At 35.9% G+C, this 14467-nt stretch overlaps 1 protein-coding gene across 8 annotated transcripts in view; it reads left to right on the top strand.

Annotated features, from left to right (window-relative positions):
* EYA1 (EYA transcriptional coactivator and phosphatase 1) overlaps positions 1-14467 on the top strand; it is a 129112-nt gene that overhangs the window by 74375 nt on the left and 40270 nt on the right. For all 8 annotated transcript variants that reach the window (XM_021388448.1, XM_021388449.1, XM_021388446.1 and 5 more), the window contains 4 exons: positions 73-155; positions 582-768; positions 10897-11039; positions 12229-12312. In XM_021388448.1, coding sequence (XP_021244123.1) covers positions 73-155; positions 582-768; positions 10897-11039; positions 12229-12312 — 497 coding nt within the window. The remainder of the gene's footprint in view (positions 1-72; positions 156-581; positions 769-10896; positions 11040-12228; positions 12313-14467) is intronic.

The following is a 14467-nucleotide window of genomic DNA, read 5'->3' as shown; positions in this document are numbered from 1 at the left end:
ATAATCGCAAGATGGAAGTTATTTTCCAATACTGTGTTTCAGTAATTCACATGATTTTTCATTTCATTTCAGGCAGCAGTTTCACAACATCATCAGGAATATACGCAGGAAATAATTCACTCACAAATTCTTCTGGATTTAATAGTTCACAGCAGGTAATTTTGTAAATATGAATTGAGGAAACATCAACAAACTTAAAATTCTCATCCACTGAAAAAAAAAGTAGCTCTTAAATATCTTTTTGAAATAAATTACTCTTGTTTCAAGTTATACTAATGTTTATGAATGTTTTTCCTCAAAATGTCATCTTCCAGTAATAGAACTAATGGTCTGGGTTTAGAGTGTTCTTTACACATCTTCAATAGCATATATAATAATGTATTTGTATGAGAAGACAAACTAAACTATGTGTAATACAGATTTAGTTTTACTGCCTCTTGCCGTTTTAGATCCTATAGCATCCCATCCAGGAAGCATACGTGATGAAAGCCTGACATGTGTTTGCAGTTATATTTTGGAATTTACCCTAAAAAGTAGCAAAACTTTGATAGACTATTCAGTTGTTTTTTTTGTCTTCTCAGGAATATCCCTCTTATCCCAGCTTTGGCCAGGGCCAGTATGCACAGTATTACAATAGCTCACCGTATCCCTCGCATTACATGACAAACAGCAGCACCAGCCCGACGACACCATCCACAAATGCAACATACCAGCTTCAAGAACCACCATCTGGCATCACCAGTCAAGCGGTTACAGATCCTGCAGCAGGTAATTACATGGATTTTACGGTCCCTATGAGGCACGTTTCTGTAAGTTGAAAGGGGCTTGAATTGGATTCTTTTTCTGTATAGTCGCTGTCTGTTGTTGTTGTTGTTATTTCTTAATCCTGAGCCTGTGGCATGTCTTGCACTGACTCTCTAACAAAACAGAGACTAAAGAGAAATGGAGATCAGTAAAAGTTTAAGGCTTGTACAAAATAGAAGATTTTATATTATTTGTAAAATGCTTCTGTGAAAAATTGCAGGATATGGGAAAGTCTTTATACTAAAGCAGAACCTGCTGCTTTTAAGCTCTGTCTTCGTTAAAATAAACTCCTTTGATTTTTCCTAAGACTGAAATTGAGAGGCCTTCAGACTGTAGCTTGAGTGTCCACTTGAAAGAGAGCTTTTGAATTTTTCACTTTCAGAGGACATAATAATGCTTGTATTAGGTAGTTGAAATTGCACAAGTGTTTCCATTTTAAGAAAAAAAATTTCAGTGGCTTGTCCTTTTTCCCAGTCGTTTTACCTATCTTTTGGAATTTGGCAGTCCTTTACTAGTTGAGGTATTTTTTTGAACATTTACGCCAAACTGCTCCAGCTGTTTTTGGAAATGAGGGGTGAAAAATACTTTTCCCATTACTAAAAAAAAATACATTTTTTAACAGTTTGAGTATGTCAGTATTTAGTACATGGCAGAAGTTTGAAATCTGTCAGAGAGGAAGTCCAAGTTTGCAAATGTGTTTCTCAGCAATGCAGTGAAAAGCAGCTCTGATTTGGAATGCTATTTGGAGGTTTTGTTTTGGAGTTTTGGTGGGGAAGGTTGTTTTCTTCGACTACTTTACAGGACCAGTCTTGCATGTGCAACATAACCACTGATATAATTTTCTAGCACTCCATTGTTTTTCTGTAAATCTACCTGGAGAAAATGTATGCATTATTGTGCCTTTTCACACATTCACTGAAAATAAGCAGGGAAGAAAACACATTTTATGTGTGTATTTATATTCATGAGATCACGTCTGTGCATCGATGTATTTGAGAAAGGAATCTTTTTAAATGTATGAATGTGTATTGGAGTCTGCAGTTTTCAGATGTGTGGGTGTATACTGGAGACTGCATAATTATTCTGCTTTTCGCTTTGTTTTTAATTTTTTGGATTTGTTTTCTTGTGATTTTATTTGTTTTTCTTTTAAAGTTGGTAGCAATAAGTTTCTCTTACCCCCAAAACCAAATGTGATTAAGTTTTAGCTTTTATCAATATATTTACGTTGAATCATTGCATCATCTGGGTGCACACTGACTCTGATACCGATGGTAGTGTCATTCTTTTCCCTTTATGATAATGATACAATAATTCCAAAAAAGGTTCTTTCAAGTGGTTTGCAAATAACAAAGTCTTGAAGTAACCATGAGTTTTCTCGGACTGGCTGCCTGTGTTTAGGGACACATTTTGCAAGGCACCTGCTGTGGACTACTCTCTGTGTTAGCAGGAGCAGGGCAGGAATGAAGCCATGTTCCTCTTCACTACCTGGTCACAGTTGGCATAAGGTATAGGGCTGGATTCAGACTTCTCTGTCTGTCTGTATGCACTTTAACTGAGGCATTTAAGTTAGTCAGTGGAGATAAATTAGCAGTTCCAGAGCTATATTTAGCATTTAGTTTAACTATAATCTTCATCCAGAGGTACCCAAGTCTCTCCACTGGTATGAAAGCAGTTTAAGTTGGCTGACTACCAGTGTTCACTTCCTATATTAAAGTCAGGTAGGATCATTTCACTGCTTCACAAACCTCGAACCCTGTAAGAAGCAAGGACCACTCAGTGAATCCAGTTCCATGTCTGGCATTTTTCCTTGGACAATACAAATTTTTATGTTCCTCGGCCTCAGGTGAACTCAAACACAGCGTGTTTGAGAGATAAAGCAAGAATAGGGTCAAAGTAAAGTGGGAACAGCATGGAGGAAGGGAATTCTGGTTGAGTGGGGGTAAGTGAAAAGCATATTAGAGAGAAGGAAATTCACAGCTGGATCCATATCACAGAAAAAAAAAACAAGCAAACAAGCTGAATTTTAACAGTGGGCAAAAACATCACAATTAATTAAATTCCTGTAGAGTATTTTACCACATCTGTTCAAGTTAAACTGCTGGGTCTCTGCCATGATTGGCATGCTGTATGTGTGATAGGGAGCAGAGCAGAGTCATCGTGTTAGGTTGCTGTACCCCTTTATTAGGATGGGCAGCAGCTGCTGAATTCAGCTGTTCTTTGTAGACGTTGATATCCCTAGACATCTTGTGCATTAAAAAAATATGAATATAATCTTTGCGGCTCTGAACTATGCCAGGACAAGCATGGAACAGCCTTCAGACTTCATAGAGGCACCAGAATCATTTGACAGACATATATGATTTCTATGGATTTTGGGCCAATGAGTGAAACAGGGCAGTTTGGTAAGAAATGTGAAAATAGAGAAAGTAATTATGTGTTCTCATGACATTTTTAGTAGAGTTTTGCAGACTCAGAAAGCTCAGATAATTTCACTTAAAATATATTTAATTCCTTGTCCAAACATAAAATAATCCTTTTATGGTTTCCCACCATCTTTAGTTAAATATGCAGGTTTTTCACATTCAGTCAAGGGCATCCAGGGGTGCTTTCAGAAGAACCTGACATTCCTCAAGCTCAGTATTACTTCTTTCTCTTCCCTTTGTGGATCTGAAAAATTTCTTGTATGTTGATCATAAGACCTTTAATTGCACAAACCTTGATATTCCCTGTCTCCATGAATCAGACATACTAATCCACATTATGGCAGAATTAATAAAAGACTTGTGAGCAATTATTCATTGTCCCTTCCAAGACTCAGGTTCATTAATGTAGGTTCAGAGCAAACAAAAGGAAGCATTTCTTTTTGCTGTGTGAGCTGTGCCACATAGTCAAGATTAGACAAACTCATAGCTTAGACTTATACAGATACCAGCTTGGTTTCAAGAAATGCTTCGCAAAAAAAAAATTCTGGAGACAGTGAATGAATGCATTTCTGACCTTCTTCCATTGTATCATCTGGTGTTTATGCTGGTCTAGAAGACATTTTGCTTCAACTCATGTTGCCTGACCCAGTGTTCTCAAATTAGAGGAACAATAAGAACTTGATAATGACTACTTTTTCTAAAGCTTTCTTATTTTCTCTTGCAGTATTTCAGCTTCATTATTGTAGCTGGTAACAGAAATTTCTTGATTCGTGCGAGTTTTGGTAATGCAGTCCTTTATTTCACAAAAAGCTGTATTTGTCATTTATTAAATAATATTTCTCATAGAGTTGCACTGTTCTTGAGATTTGATCTCTTTCAGTTGTTCCTTTTTTTTGTTTCTGCAGTAAGTCTGTTTAAAATATTACTGGAAGATTTTTTTCTTTTCAAATTACTCATGTACTTCACAATGCAGATTAAAAAAACCACAGGTTCTATGCTAGCCAACAAAAATTGTTCTCAGTTGTGGGTCACCATTTTGCTCTTAAAAGCTGGGCTTCTTTTTCCTCGAACACTGTATCACATTTAGTATGGCAAAAGAGAAAGCTACCTTTAGAGTTTCCCCTTACTAAGTTTCATAACAATAAAGTAAAGATTGTAAAATGAAGCAGAGCTAAGAGGCTTTTTAGGCAGCTTTTCACTAATACTTGTGCAGAAACATCTAGTGCTGTGCTAACAGTACATAACTGGTGTTCTAACGTTTGCTCTTTTTAATAAATAAAAGTGAAAGGTAAATCTAGAGTATACATAGGAAGGAAGCAATGAAACTTCTGTAAAAAAAAAACAGAATACGTTAATGGATAGTAAAGTACAACACTGCTTTTGCTTTTCTGAAATTGGTTATTCTCCTGTTTTTTGTGTTGAGATTGTTCAATTTTTAACTCTTGTATTGCATTTAATAGTGACTTGTCATCACACAGTATGTTGAGACTACGAACCGATGTACCTTGCAATATATATATATTTTAATAGATAAATAGGATACTTTTGGTAAGATTAAAAGTAATAATTACTTCACATTGTTTGAAACCATAAATAATGAGTGAGGAAGAAATGCCTGTACTGGAGAGAGGTACTGCCTGCCCATTACGGGACTACTTCATCTTTTTTTTTTTTTCCTTCAGCAGTGAAATTTGGAGAAAAAAGTCTGTACTGCAGGGGCTAAGAAAGTTGTTGTTGTACATAGTCATACATGATGTCTACTCTTATACATACTATATAATGTTGTATGTAATATATACTGTTATTAAGGTATTTTTGTCATTATTATGAATAATGAAAAGGTCACTCAAGCCTCAAAATAAATAGGCCTTTTTGTCTATACTTCTAACAGCTTTTTTCAAAAGATTATTTAGGACTTGTGTCAAGTTTTAAATTGTATGCTAATAGTCCTCAGTAGGCAAATTTCAGATTTATTGTTCCGGGTAGATAAGACATTAGCTTTTGGTAAAAACAGCACTAAAGATTCCTTTTATAATCCTGTCGGCAGGCATTATGATACGTTTTGCAATACTTAGTACTTTTACTTACAACTCATGTAGCAGTCATACTTTTCTATACAGAAAAAAAATCGCAAAATACCTTTGTGATTCTGCTGCATTGTTTTATCCTGGTACAAATTTATGTTCAGAGCAGTAAAGGAAGAAGTTTTGTAGTGCTTTTAGATCTTGTGTTTAGCTTTATTTATGCAAAAGTATAAATATATTCAATTTTTGTTGTTGTTTTGTGGAAGCTGAAATAATGCTGGCCTGAGGATTTAAGATTTTAACTCAAAATTAAATTTGAAATTTGGAGGAGATCTAGGCACAGTTAAAACAGAAAATACTTGCACGTACTTGCTTGCAGAGACATTTGATTACGCTAGCTATTGTAGGCCCATCTCATCAACGTAATTTGCATTGTGACATAAGATAGGATTACTTTGATGATGTGAATTTGCTCATTTTTACATACTCTTTAGTAGGGAAAATGTCTGAAATTTGCAATGCTTTTGTCAACAATTCTACCTACACAAACTCCAGTGAGATTTATCTAGATAAATATTTAATTTTTTGATTTCTGGGACAGATAGTTTTCCTTATGTTTATCATTTGATATTATTCCTATAAAGTAAAATCGATAGTAAGAAAATACAGCAGTTACCTAGGGGGACTTTCTATAACAAACCGGAACCACAAAATGTAGTGTTGTAAGTATCATCTGTGTGGCTCTATGGTCTATTCATAAGTAGTCAAAGTATTTTAATTAATGAGGTGATGGAAGATTTTCCTGTGTGACATATAGCCATCAAAACTACACGCAGTGATGTATACCACAGAAGTCTGTTTATGACATTTCACGTCAAGTTGCAATAACATGTTGCCTTGTGGCCCAGGTGGAAGTCTGCTTTAGTATGGTTCATGTATTTTAGGTAGAACAGAATGAAAGCATGTTTCTCACAGTTTTGTGCAGTTTTTGTATGGCTTGAAAAAGTGCATATACATTTATAGAATATGGATTTTAAATGTTTTTCTTGCTGACTAGAGAAGTCTGTTTTGAAGTGAAGTGCTTTGGCTCAGCAGAGCAGTCCTGGAGCCCCACCAGCCAAAAGTAACCTCCAAGGCATCCTCCATCACCTAATTCATCCAGCTTCTAACAAGACTGCTCAGGACACTAGACCAGGCTGGACCTGGCCTGGAATGACCTTGAATGACCTCTCAGAAACAGGCTGTGAGGCCTTGGGGTTGTTGCCACCATTTGTTTGTTCCTGCAGACCCAGCGGTTCTACCTGCTAATGTGGACATGGCCATCACATCCCTCAGTGTTTCTCTTCCATGGACATCTCCAGGTTCCTCCAGGTTCCTCTTGAATGCTTGTAATCTTTTGGGAGCCAAGCATTTTTGGGGAAATGATACCACAAGTCTCATTCCTGTGATCTGAACTCCCCTTTCTTTTGTTTAACCTGGCTTCTGCCAGCTTCCTTTGGTGACCTTGTACTTTGAGTACTGGGACAGGCAGGGAAGAGCTGATCTTTTCTCCTTTTTTCCTCTCATGGTTCTGTAGGGGGCTGGATTTCCTCCAGCACTTCCCTGTGTTTGTGGTGCTCAAGAACACGATAAAATTTGTTGTGCTCAATAACAGGATAAAATTTTTGAGGCAAGGCTGGACGTCGTTCTGGGCAGCCTGATCTAGTGGTTGGCACCCATGCACTCAGCAGGGGAGTTGAAACTCGATGATCTTTGAGGGCCTTTTCAACCCAGGCCATTCTATGATTCTATGAAAATTAAATCCAGTGCTTTATGAACATAGTGATTTCCCTTGGCTAATGCTACAGTATGCTACTATGAATTCAACTAAGGCTGAACAAATTAAACACTCATATCCGGGAACATAGAATAATGGACATAACAGTGACATGTATTGTAGTTACACAGCTTGACTTCAGCCAGGCTTTTACTATCTGAACAACTACTCCTTTTCACTTAACAGTCTTATAAGCAAACTAGAATAAAACAATCTAGCCAAAATTACAACAGAATATAAAGCTGTTTAGGAAACCATGTCAGAAGAGAAGCCAGTAAGAGTTTGCTGTTAAAATAGAAGGATGGCTACAGCAGCATTCCTCAGTGTCTGTCTTGGGCCCTGTACCAGACCACATTTTCATTAATCATTTAAATGACGGAACAGAATGTGTTTGCCTATTAAATATGTAGAAGACACCACGCTGAGAGAGGCTGTGAGTTCTCTGGAGACAGGGTGAGAACTCAAAAAATGGAGATGTGATCTGAATAGGAGCAGGTGTGAGGTATACATTTAGGCAGGAATGATGAACTGCACAAATGTGGGATGGGGAATGTTGGCAGCTCCTTCCAGGCTCTACCTTTCCCTGCAGACCACTCTCAGTACTCCACATATTAGTGGTACACAGAGTACTCTCAGCCGCTGTCGTTTTTCTTGCTCTAGAATTTGTTGGGGCTTGGGCTCTTAGAGGCTCAGAGTTCAGTTGGGTACTGGATTCTTTAATTGGCTTTCCTTATGGGAACCTGAGAGTGACCATTGGCCAGTGAGCTGGTAACCCAGTCACGCACATGGTCGAGCAGCCTTAATCCAAAGAATACATGCTGTGGTTTCCCTTTACATACATGGACAAGTTTCTCACACACACTGTCACGTTTTCACTCATTGGTTGCTGCCATCTGTCATGCTGCGGTAGCAGAATGGTCTCTGTGGCTGTCTCTTAAGTAGGAGCATAAGCTCTGGTTATTAGCAGTGAAGCGCAGTATTGGCAGTATATTAGCAGTTTATGTGCAGTATTTGGCCAAATCTTTGAGGAACATCAGTTAGGTGCCACTTCTTCCTCCAGACATGATGTGGGGATGGTGAAATTAACAGTAAATGAAAAGATTGCTGCAAATGTAAATTGTCCCCTGCTGAGTGGTGTCCATGGAAAGGTAGCCTGCAAGAGAAGTTTTGATATCCTTTACTTGGGATTACTGCATCCAGTCTGTTGAGACGGTAGAACCTTGGATAGAGGAACTGATTATTTTTCTCTAAGATAACCATTAGAACTAGGAGGAAGTGAGAACAGATTTTAAATGCACACAAATTCAATGAAGGGAATGTTTTTTTCTCCCTTTTCATGGATTGAACTTAAATTGCTGTAAAGAAATGCTGAAGTCTTACGTTTTGCTTCTAGCAGTATGGCTGTCAAAGCAGCAGAGTAGATTGCCTGGAAAGATCTGTAAGAACAAGAGAGGCACTTCTCTGCTTACACCAGTGCAGGTACAGCAGGTTCAAGAAGGGCAGGCTACTGGGTGCCCAGCCAACCTTGGGATCCCCAGATTGAGCTGTGAGCTTTTCTGTTTGGTGAGGATCTGGCCCCTTCAAGATTTACAGTGATTATGAATCTTCACTCAAAACTGCAGCTAAGTGTTTGAAATTTTGAAAGCAGTATATTTAAAGGAAGGTGTTTGTGAAAGTAGAAGGCTGTAAGGCACTTTCTTCCCTGACAGGCTTTTTTCCCTGCCCTTGCCACCCTCTGCTCAGTGCACTCTATTAGGTTTATTTGTTTTTATTTGTCGTGAAGCCTAGCTTATAATTTTTCCATGTTCTCCATTCTTGTTTATTTATTAATATTATTACTACCTTAAATTTAATAACGAAGAATCTTAGACACCTCATGTCTGTGAGAAATTCAAAAACTGTGATCTAAAGCTACAGTCCTAAAAACAATGTCAAAGGCCCAGAGCATCCCTAATTTCAATTAGTCAATAGGAAGTGCAATTTTCCATCAATCTGAATTTTAGAGGAGATATTTAGCATATTATTGGGCAGTATACCTGTTGAATGAATTCTGGTCTGTTTATTATAAAAAAAAAAAACCTTCAGAAAAAAGAAAAATGAAAGAAAACAATGCACAAAAGCTTTTAAGTGAGTTATAACCCAGTAAAATAATGCCTAGGAGATTACTCGTTTATTTTTAAAAGGTTGGAAAATTTTCTTCTAGTTGAATTATTTTTATTTCTTATTTATATTTTAGTACAGTAGGTGAAAGAGCAATCAGTATTCAGTGAATTAATCTAAATAATTTTGAAGAGTATGTTATCATGGAAGAAATAAATTATTGGAATGTATATCATATTCCAAGTTTCATTTTCTGTCTTTCGTTACATAGTCTGATATGGCTATGTCAACATTTTTCTTGTTTGGCATGCACAGAATCACTCATTTTGGTGTAGATTGTCTCTTTTGAAGACCCTTTGTTTTACCTTATGTTACATACTAACTTGTTATTCTGCTTTGTTTAGTGTAGACTGAGATGCTTAGCTAAAAGTATAATACAAAATACATAATATATATGGATTTTAGTTCTGTATAGATTTAAAGGCTGAATGTGAGGACTTCAAGACCTTATTCCTTAAATTCAGCACAAGAAACAATTATTTTGAGTAATTGTGAGTATGTGCTGTTACACAGATGTCCAGAGTTTCTTCCTTAATCTAACCTTTGACCTCAGCAGGATGTTTTTTTAGGAAAAAGGATCACTTGTGTGAGAATTATACCTGTCTGTTCAAACTGGAATGCCATGGCCTAGGCTGATTAAAAAGTAAATTAACATTAATACAAATATACACGTCTACTGAACTCTGTGAAGTGTAGTTGATGCTAACTGAGAACTGAAGTTGATAAATACGTCATATATTGAAAATTCTGGCTGCCTTAAAAGAAAAAGATTTTATTGTTTAGGAAAAAATAATATCAAAATAAAATATTTTCTCTGTGAACTTAAGGCTGCAAAAAGAAGTCTTGAAAAGAGATGTAAAAATGTGTTGTATTTCTGGTGAGCATGGCATTTCTACTTACATGAGTTAGGAAGGATAATTTAACCTGGGTGTTTGCTCTCTTAAATGTTCAAGCACTGCACTGTTAATGGTTGTTAGAAATAGCAAAACATCTTTCAACTGGCATCTTTTCTTCTTACATAAGTAAAGCATCTTTCTTTTTTGTACCTACTAAGTGGCAGTAAATATTTTGCTGAAACATAGTATATACTGTACAGTACTGTTCTTGAAGATACTCATTGAGCAGGCCTTTGAAAAGTACTTTAAATTTCATCTCCACATTTGATGCACATTTAAAAGTTATTCAACTATAGAACTTACCCTAAGAATATATTAAAATTGCATGCTACATTTAGAAGGAATTGTATTAATCAGGCACAAACATAGTCATTGAAATGTAAAACGTCTACTGCGCACCATGACGATTATCTCAAAGCATGTTTGAAAACCTAGGATTAAGCCAATGTAAAGCTGAAATCCCTCAAAAGTTTTCTTTTAGAGTATGATCTTTTCCGTGACGTCATATGATTTTCTCTATGATTTGAAGAAATGAAGATTGTTTTAATTTTTTTATTTGTTCACTGAAATAAATTATTATATTTCTGTTATAGTATGTAACCTATGCTTGATTGAATTAATTTATGCATTAGTATTACCATTTATTATTGGAGTTTTAGTTATTTTAGTTAGAACTCTTTAGAAAAGATCCTGTTTTCAGTGTCATATCTAGAAAGAAAGTTGAATATTTTGAATTTAAACTGAAAGGTAAAAATGTTATTTCTTTACTACAGCAGAATACAGTACAATTCACAGTCCATCAACACCCATAAAAGATTCAGATTCAGATAGATTGCGTCGTAGTTCAGATGGGAAATCACGTGGACGTGGCAGAAGAAACAACAATCCTTCACCACCACCTGATTCTGACCTAGAGGTATATTGTCCTAGATGTTTTTGACGTGTCATATCTTCCATTTTTATAATTATTTGGCAGAGAGAAATATAATTTACAAATCAAAAATAAAATGGCATTTGAACCCCTTTTTTCTTCTTCTTCTTTTTTTTTTTTGTTGTTTTCTATTTGTTTTTCTTTTTTGTTGAAGATCTGCTTGGAACTTTTATTCTTGGTGAAGAGCTCCTAATTTCTGAGAAAAATAACGGCATTTTCTTTCTCCTTTTGGAAAAAAACAAAACAAAACAAAAAAAGAACAATAAGAAAAAAGCTTTTCCCAAGTCAAAGCAAGATTTCCCATTGGGCGGGAGACACTTCTAGTACAATTGTTGTTATTCTCTCCTGCTATGCTCACATTCTTCTCAGTGGCCTATGGTTTATGTTGAGAGCACATCTTCAATGACTCACCACAGCTATGAGTGTCCATACTGTATTACTTTTCCTTTCCAAAAGTTTAGCCCATTAGTTATCATGGGAAATACAATCCTACCAGGATTTAAAATACTTATATCTGAACACTTTATTTTTCATTAAAACATCATTTTATTATTGGTCAGAGGGCAAACTTAGAACACATTTTTTCTACCATCTGTAAGCAAAATAATTATTTACTAACACCATAATTTTTTACACAGGCAAAATCATTCACAATTTTCATTCACAATTCACAATTTTAATTCTTCAGGTATGTAAATTGTATTAAAAATAGGCTAAGAGGATTTAACTGCTTGTCAACAATTTACTAGTTTTATTTGATATTAGACATTGTCAAGAGCAAATATATGAAGACCTGCAGAGATATAGAATTCAAATGCAGAATATTTAATTCTGAGAGTCTTCTCTTAATTTCTTTCAGGTTCTATCTTACATCTGGCTTTAAAATAATGTATTGTACAATCTCATTTTCTCTGTGTATTGGACTATAACTATCATTTTATTCTAACAGAAAATTTGATATAATAGCAATTATAGTAAAAAGCTAACAGATTGTATTACCCTCTTCTGGAAAAAAAAAAAGTTCTGAAAAGAAATTGCAAGGAAGCTATGGTTCTAATATATAACCATTTCAATACAGTTTTGTCATTTGTGTGCTTACTGATTCAAATTTAAACTTTCCATTTTAAGTATCAACTTCACAGAGGAACACATTGATTTGATTCTCTTTTTACAGAGAGTATTCATTTGGGATTTGGATGAGACAATCATCATTTTCCATTCCTTGCTTACAGGGTCCTATGCTAACAGATATGGAAGGGTAAGTGTCAAGAAACTGATGGAAATTTTCATTAATATTTACTGTTTTATGGTTGATATGCAAGGAAAACAAGAACATTAGTTTATTTTCTAGAAACATACTGATGTTTCAAGACATAAAAATTCAAAGAGCAAAGCTCTTTAATACGTCCATTCTTTGTGTTTACTTCATTAAATAAATTAACAGCATTGGGAGTAATACTTTGACGACTTGAGGTTTTTTTGTTGATATAGTGTGTGATACCTGTTGATACCATAGAAATCTGCAAATATTTAGCTTCTCTCAGTCAGTGAAGAACTTCCAGGACTGAGTACTAAAATAACGTTTTAGTCCTGAGCAGTGGACTTTACTCTGTACTGAGAAGGCAAGAGGAAGTACATTTCTGGATATATATGGCTGGATTAATCTAAAATTTTTTGCCTCAAATGTTTTTAATCTATGTTTTGATTGATGTTTTTGAAAGTCTGCTTATGAGTCAAATCTTTCTATTATGCACAGTCTATAAATCATAACTGAACTTACGATTGTGCCTGCAGACTGTGGGTTTCCTAGGTAATTCTCGGAAGAGAAATGCTGTCTTAAGTGAATAAGAACAATTTACGATTGGAATGCCCTAGTGAGATCAAACTTTGTTTCTTCAAGATTGTATTTGATAGCTAACAACTCAGCTTGTACTAAAATCTGTGTTATGTCCTCTCATGCTCACCTCAAGTGAAATAATGTTAGAATGTGGATTTTTTTTATTAATTTTCAAAAATATTTCACATACAGAATAAGCAGATAGTTCTGTTTGACTTCATGTAATCACATTGTTTTCTTGTAAAGCTTATATTCATGGCTAAGAGGTTTTATGATACAGCCAGTTGAGGGAAGGGCAGAGCTTCTGATTCAGTCCAGTCCATGCCTGGCTAAGGTTCTGAATTCCTCCTAATGGCTTTCTGCATCATAAAAATATAAAGCAACATTTCTGCATAACTTATCTGGTATGTTCTGGTGGACTGTGGTTTAACTCAGCTGACCACCACATAGCCATTGGCTTACTCCCTCCCAATGATTATGAGGGAGAGAATTGGAAAAAGGTAAAATGGTTTGGTTGAGATGGAGACAGAAAAGGAAGGGATGATAATAATAAATAATAATAATAATAACTTTATATATATATACACACACAGAACAAGTGATGCACAATGCAGTTGTTCACTACCTGTTGATGGATGCCCAAACAGTTTTCAGGCAGCGGCAGCTCCCCCAGCCAACCCTCCGAGTTCTATTGTTCAGCATGACACAGTATTGCCATGGGATCATGAGATATGTATCTCATTGGGTATATATCATGGGATATGCCTTTGGCCAGTCTGGATCAGCTGTCCTGGTTTCATTGCCTACCAGCTCCTTGGGCACACCCAGCCTCCTAACTGGCAGAGCTACATGAGAAGCTGAAAAGTCCTTGACTTCTTGTTGCTCAACAACTAAAACATCACTGTGTTATCAGCACTGTTTTTCTCCTAAATCCAAAACACAGCATCATACCAGCTACTATGAAAAACGTTAACTCTATCCCAGCTGAAAGCAGGACAAGGTGATGTGGTATAGTTTCAGAAGTGTTTTCTTTAATAGCAGCCTGCTTGTTTGAGGACTATAATTAGTTGTTTTCATTGTATGTACAAAAAACAAGGATGTCCAACAGCCTTGGTTTCTTAAGTGTTACTATTTTATACTACAAAATCACCAAATTGGTGACAGGAGATCAAGCTCTAGCATTCACAGAAAAATTTCAGTGTCAACAGAATTTCACCACTTACTTTTGGGGAGTAGAGTTCTGCTGGAAAAAGAACTGATTAGTCGTTGCTGAGAAGTACTTGTGTGAGCATATTTTTTCTATTTGTTTCTAGTTTCCTATTGTGTTTTCATTAATTTGGGCCTGAACATAAGCACCTTTTTTTGTTGTCTGCTTGAGGCTGAGGAAAGTGGCTGTTATTCAGCTCCTAAGAGATATAGATATGCATGCTGCAAGGAGGTTGGTGCCTCCTGATGGCACTTCCATCATTGTTGACATCGTTTTTTTTGAGATGTATCTTTTGCTTGGCTGCCTCTGGTTGCATGGCAGATGACAAAATATATACATATCACTAAATGATGACTGAGGTTTTTTTTT

The sequence above is a fragment of the Numida meleagris genome, chromosome 2 (genome assembly GCF_002078875.1).
Source record: "Numida meleagris isolate 19003 breed g44 Domestic line chromosome 2, NumMel1.0, whole genome shotgun sequence".
Classification (NCBI taxonomy): domain Eukaryota; kingdom Metazoa; phylum Chordata; class Aves; order Galliformes; family Numididae; genus Numida; species Numida meleagris.
The sequence above is the reverse complement of the archived record's forward strand: the minus strand, read 5'-3'. Positions and strand labels throughout refer to the sequence as shown.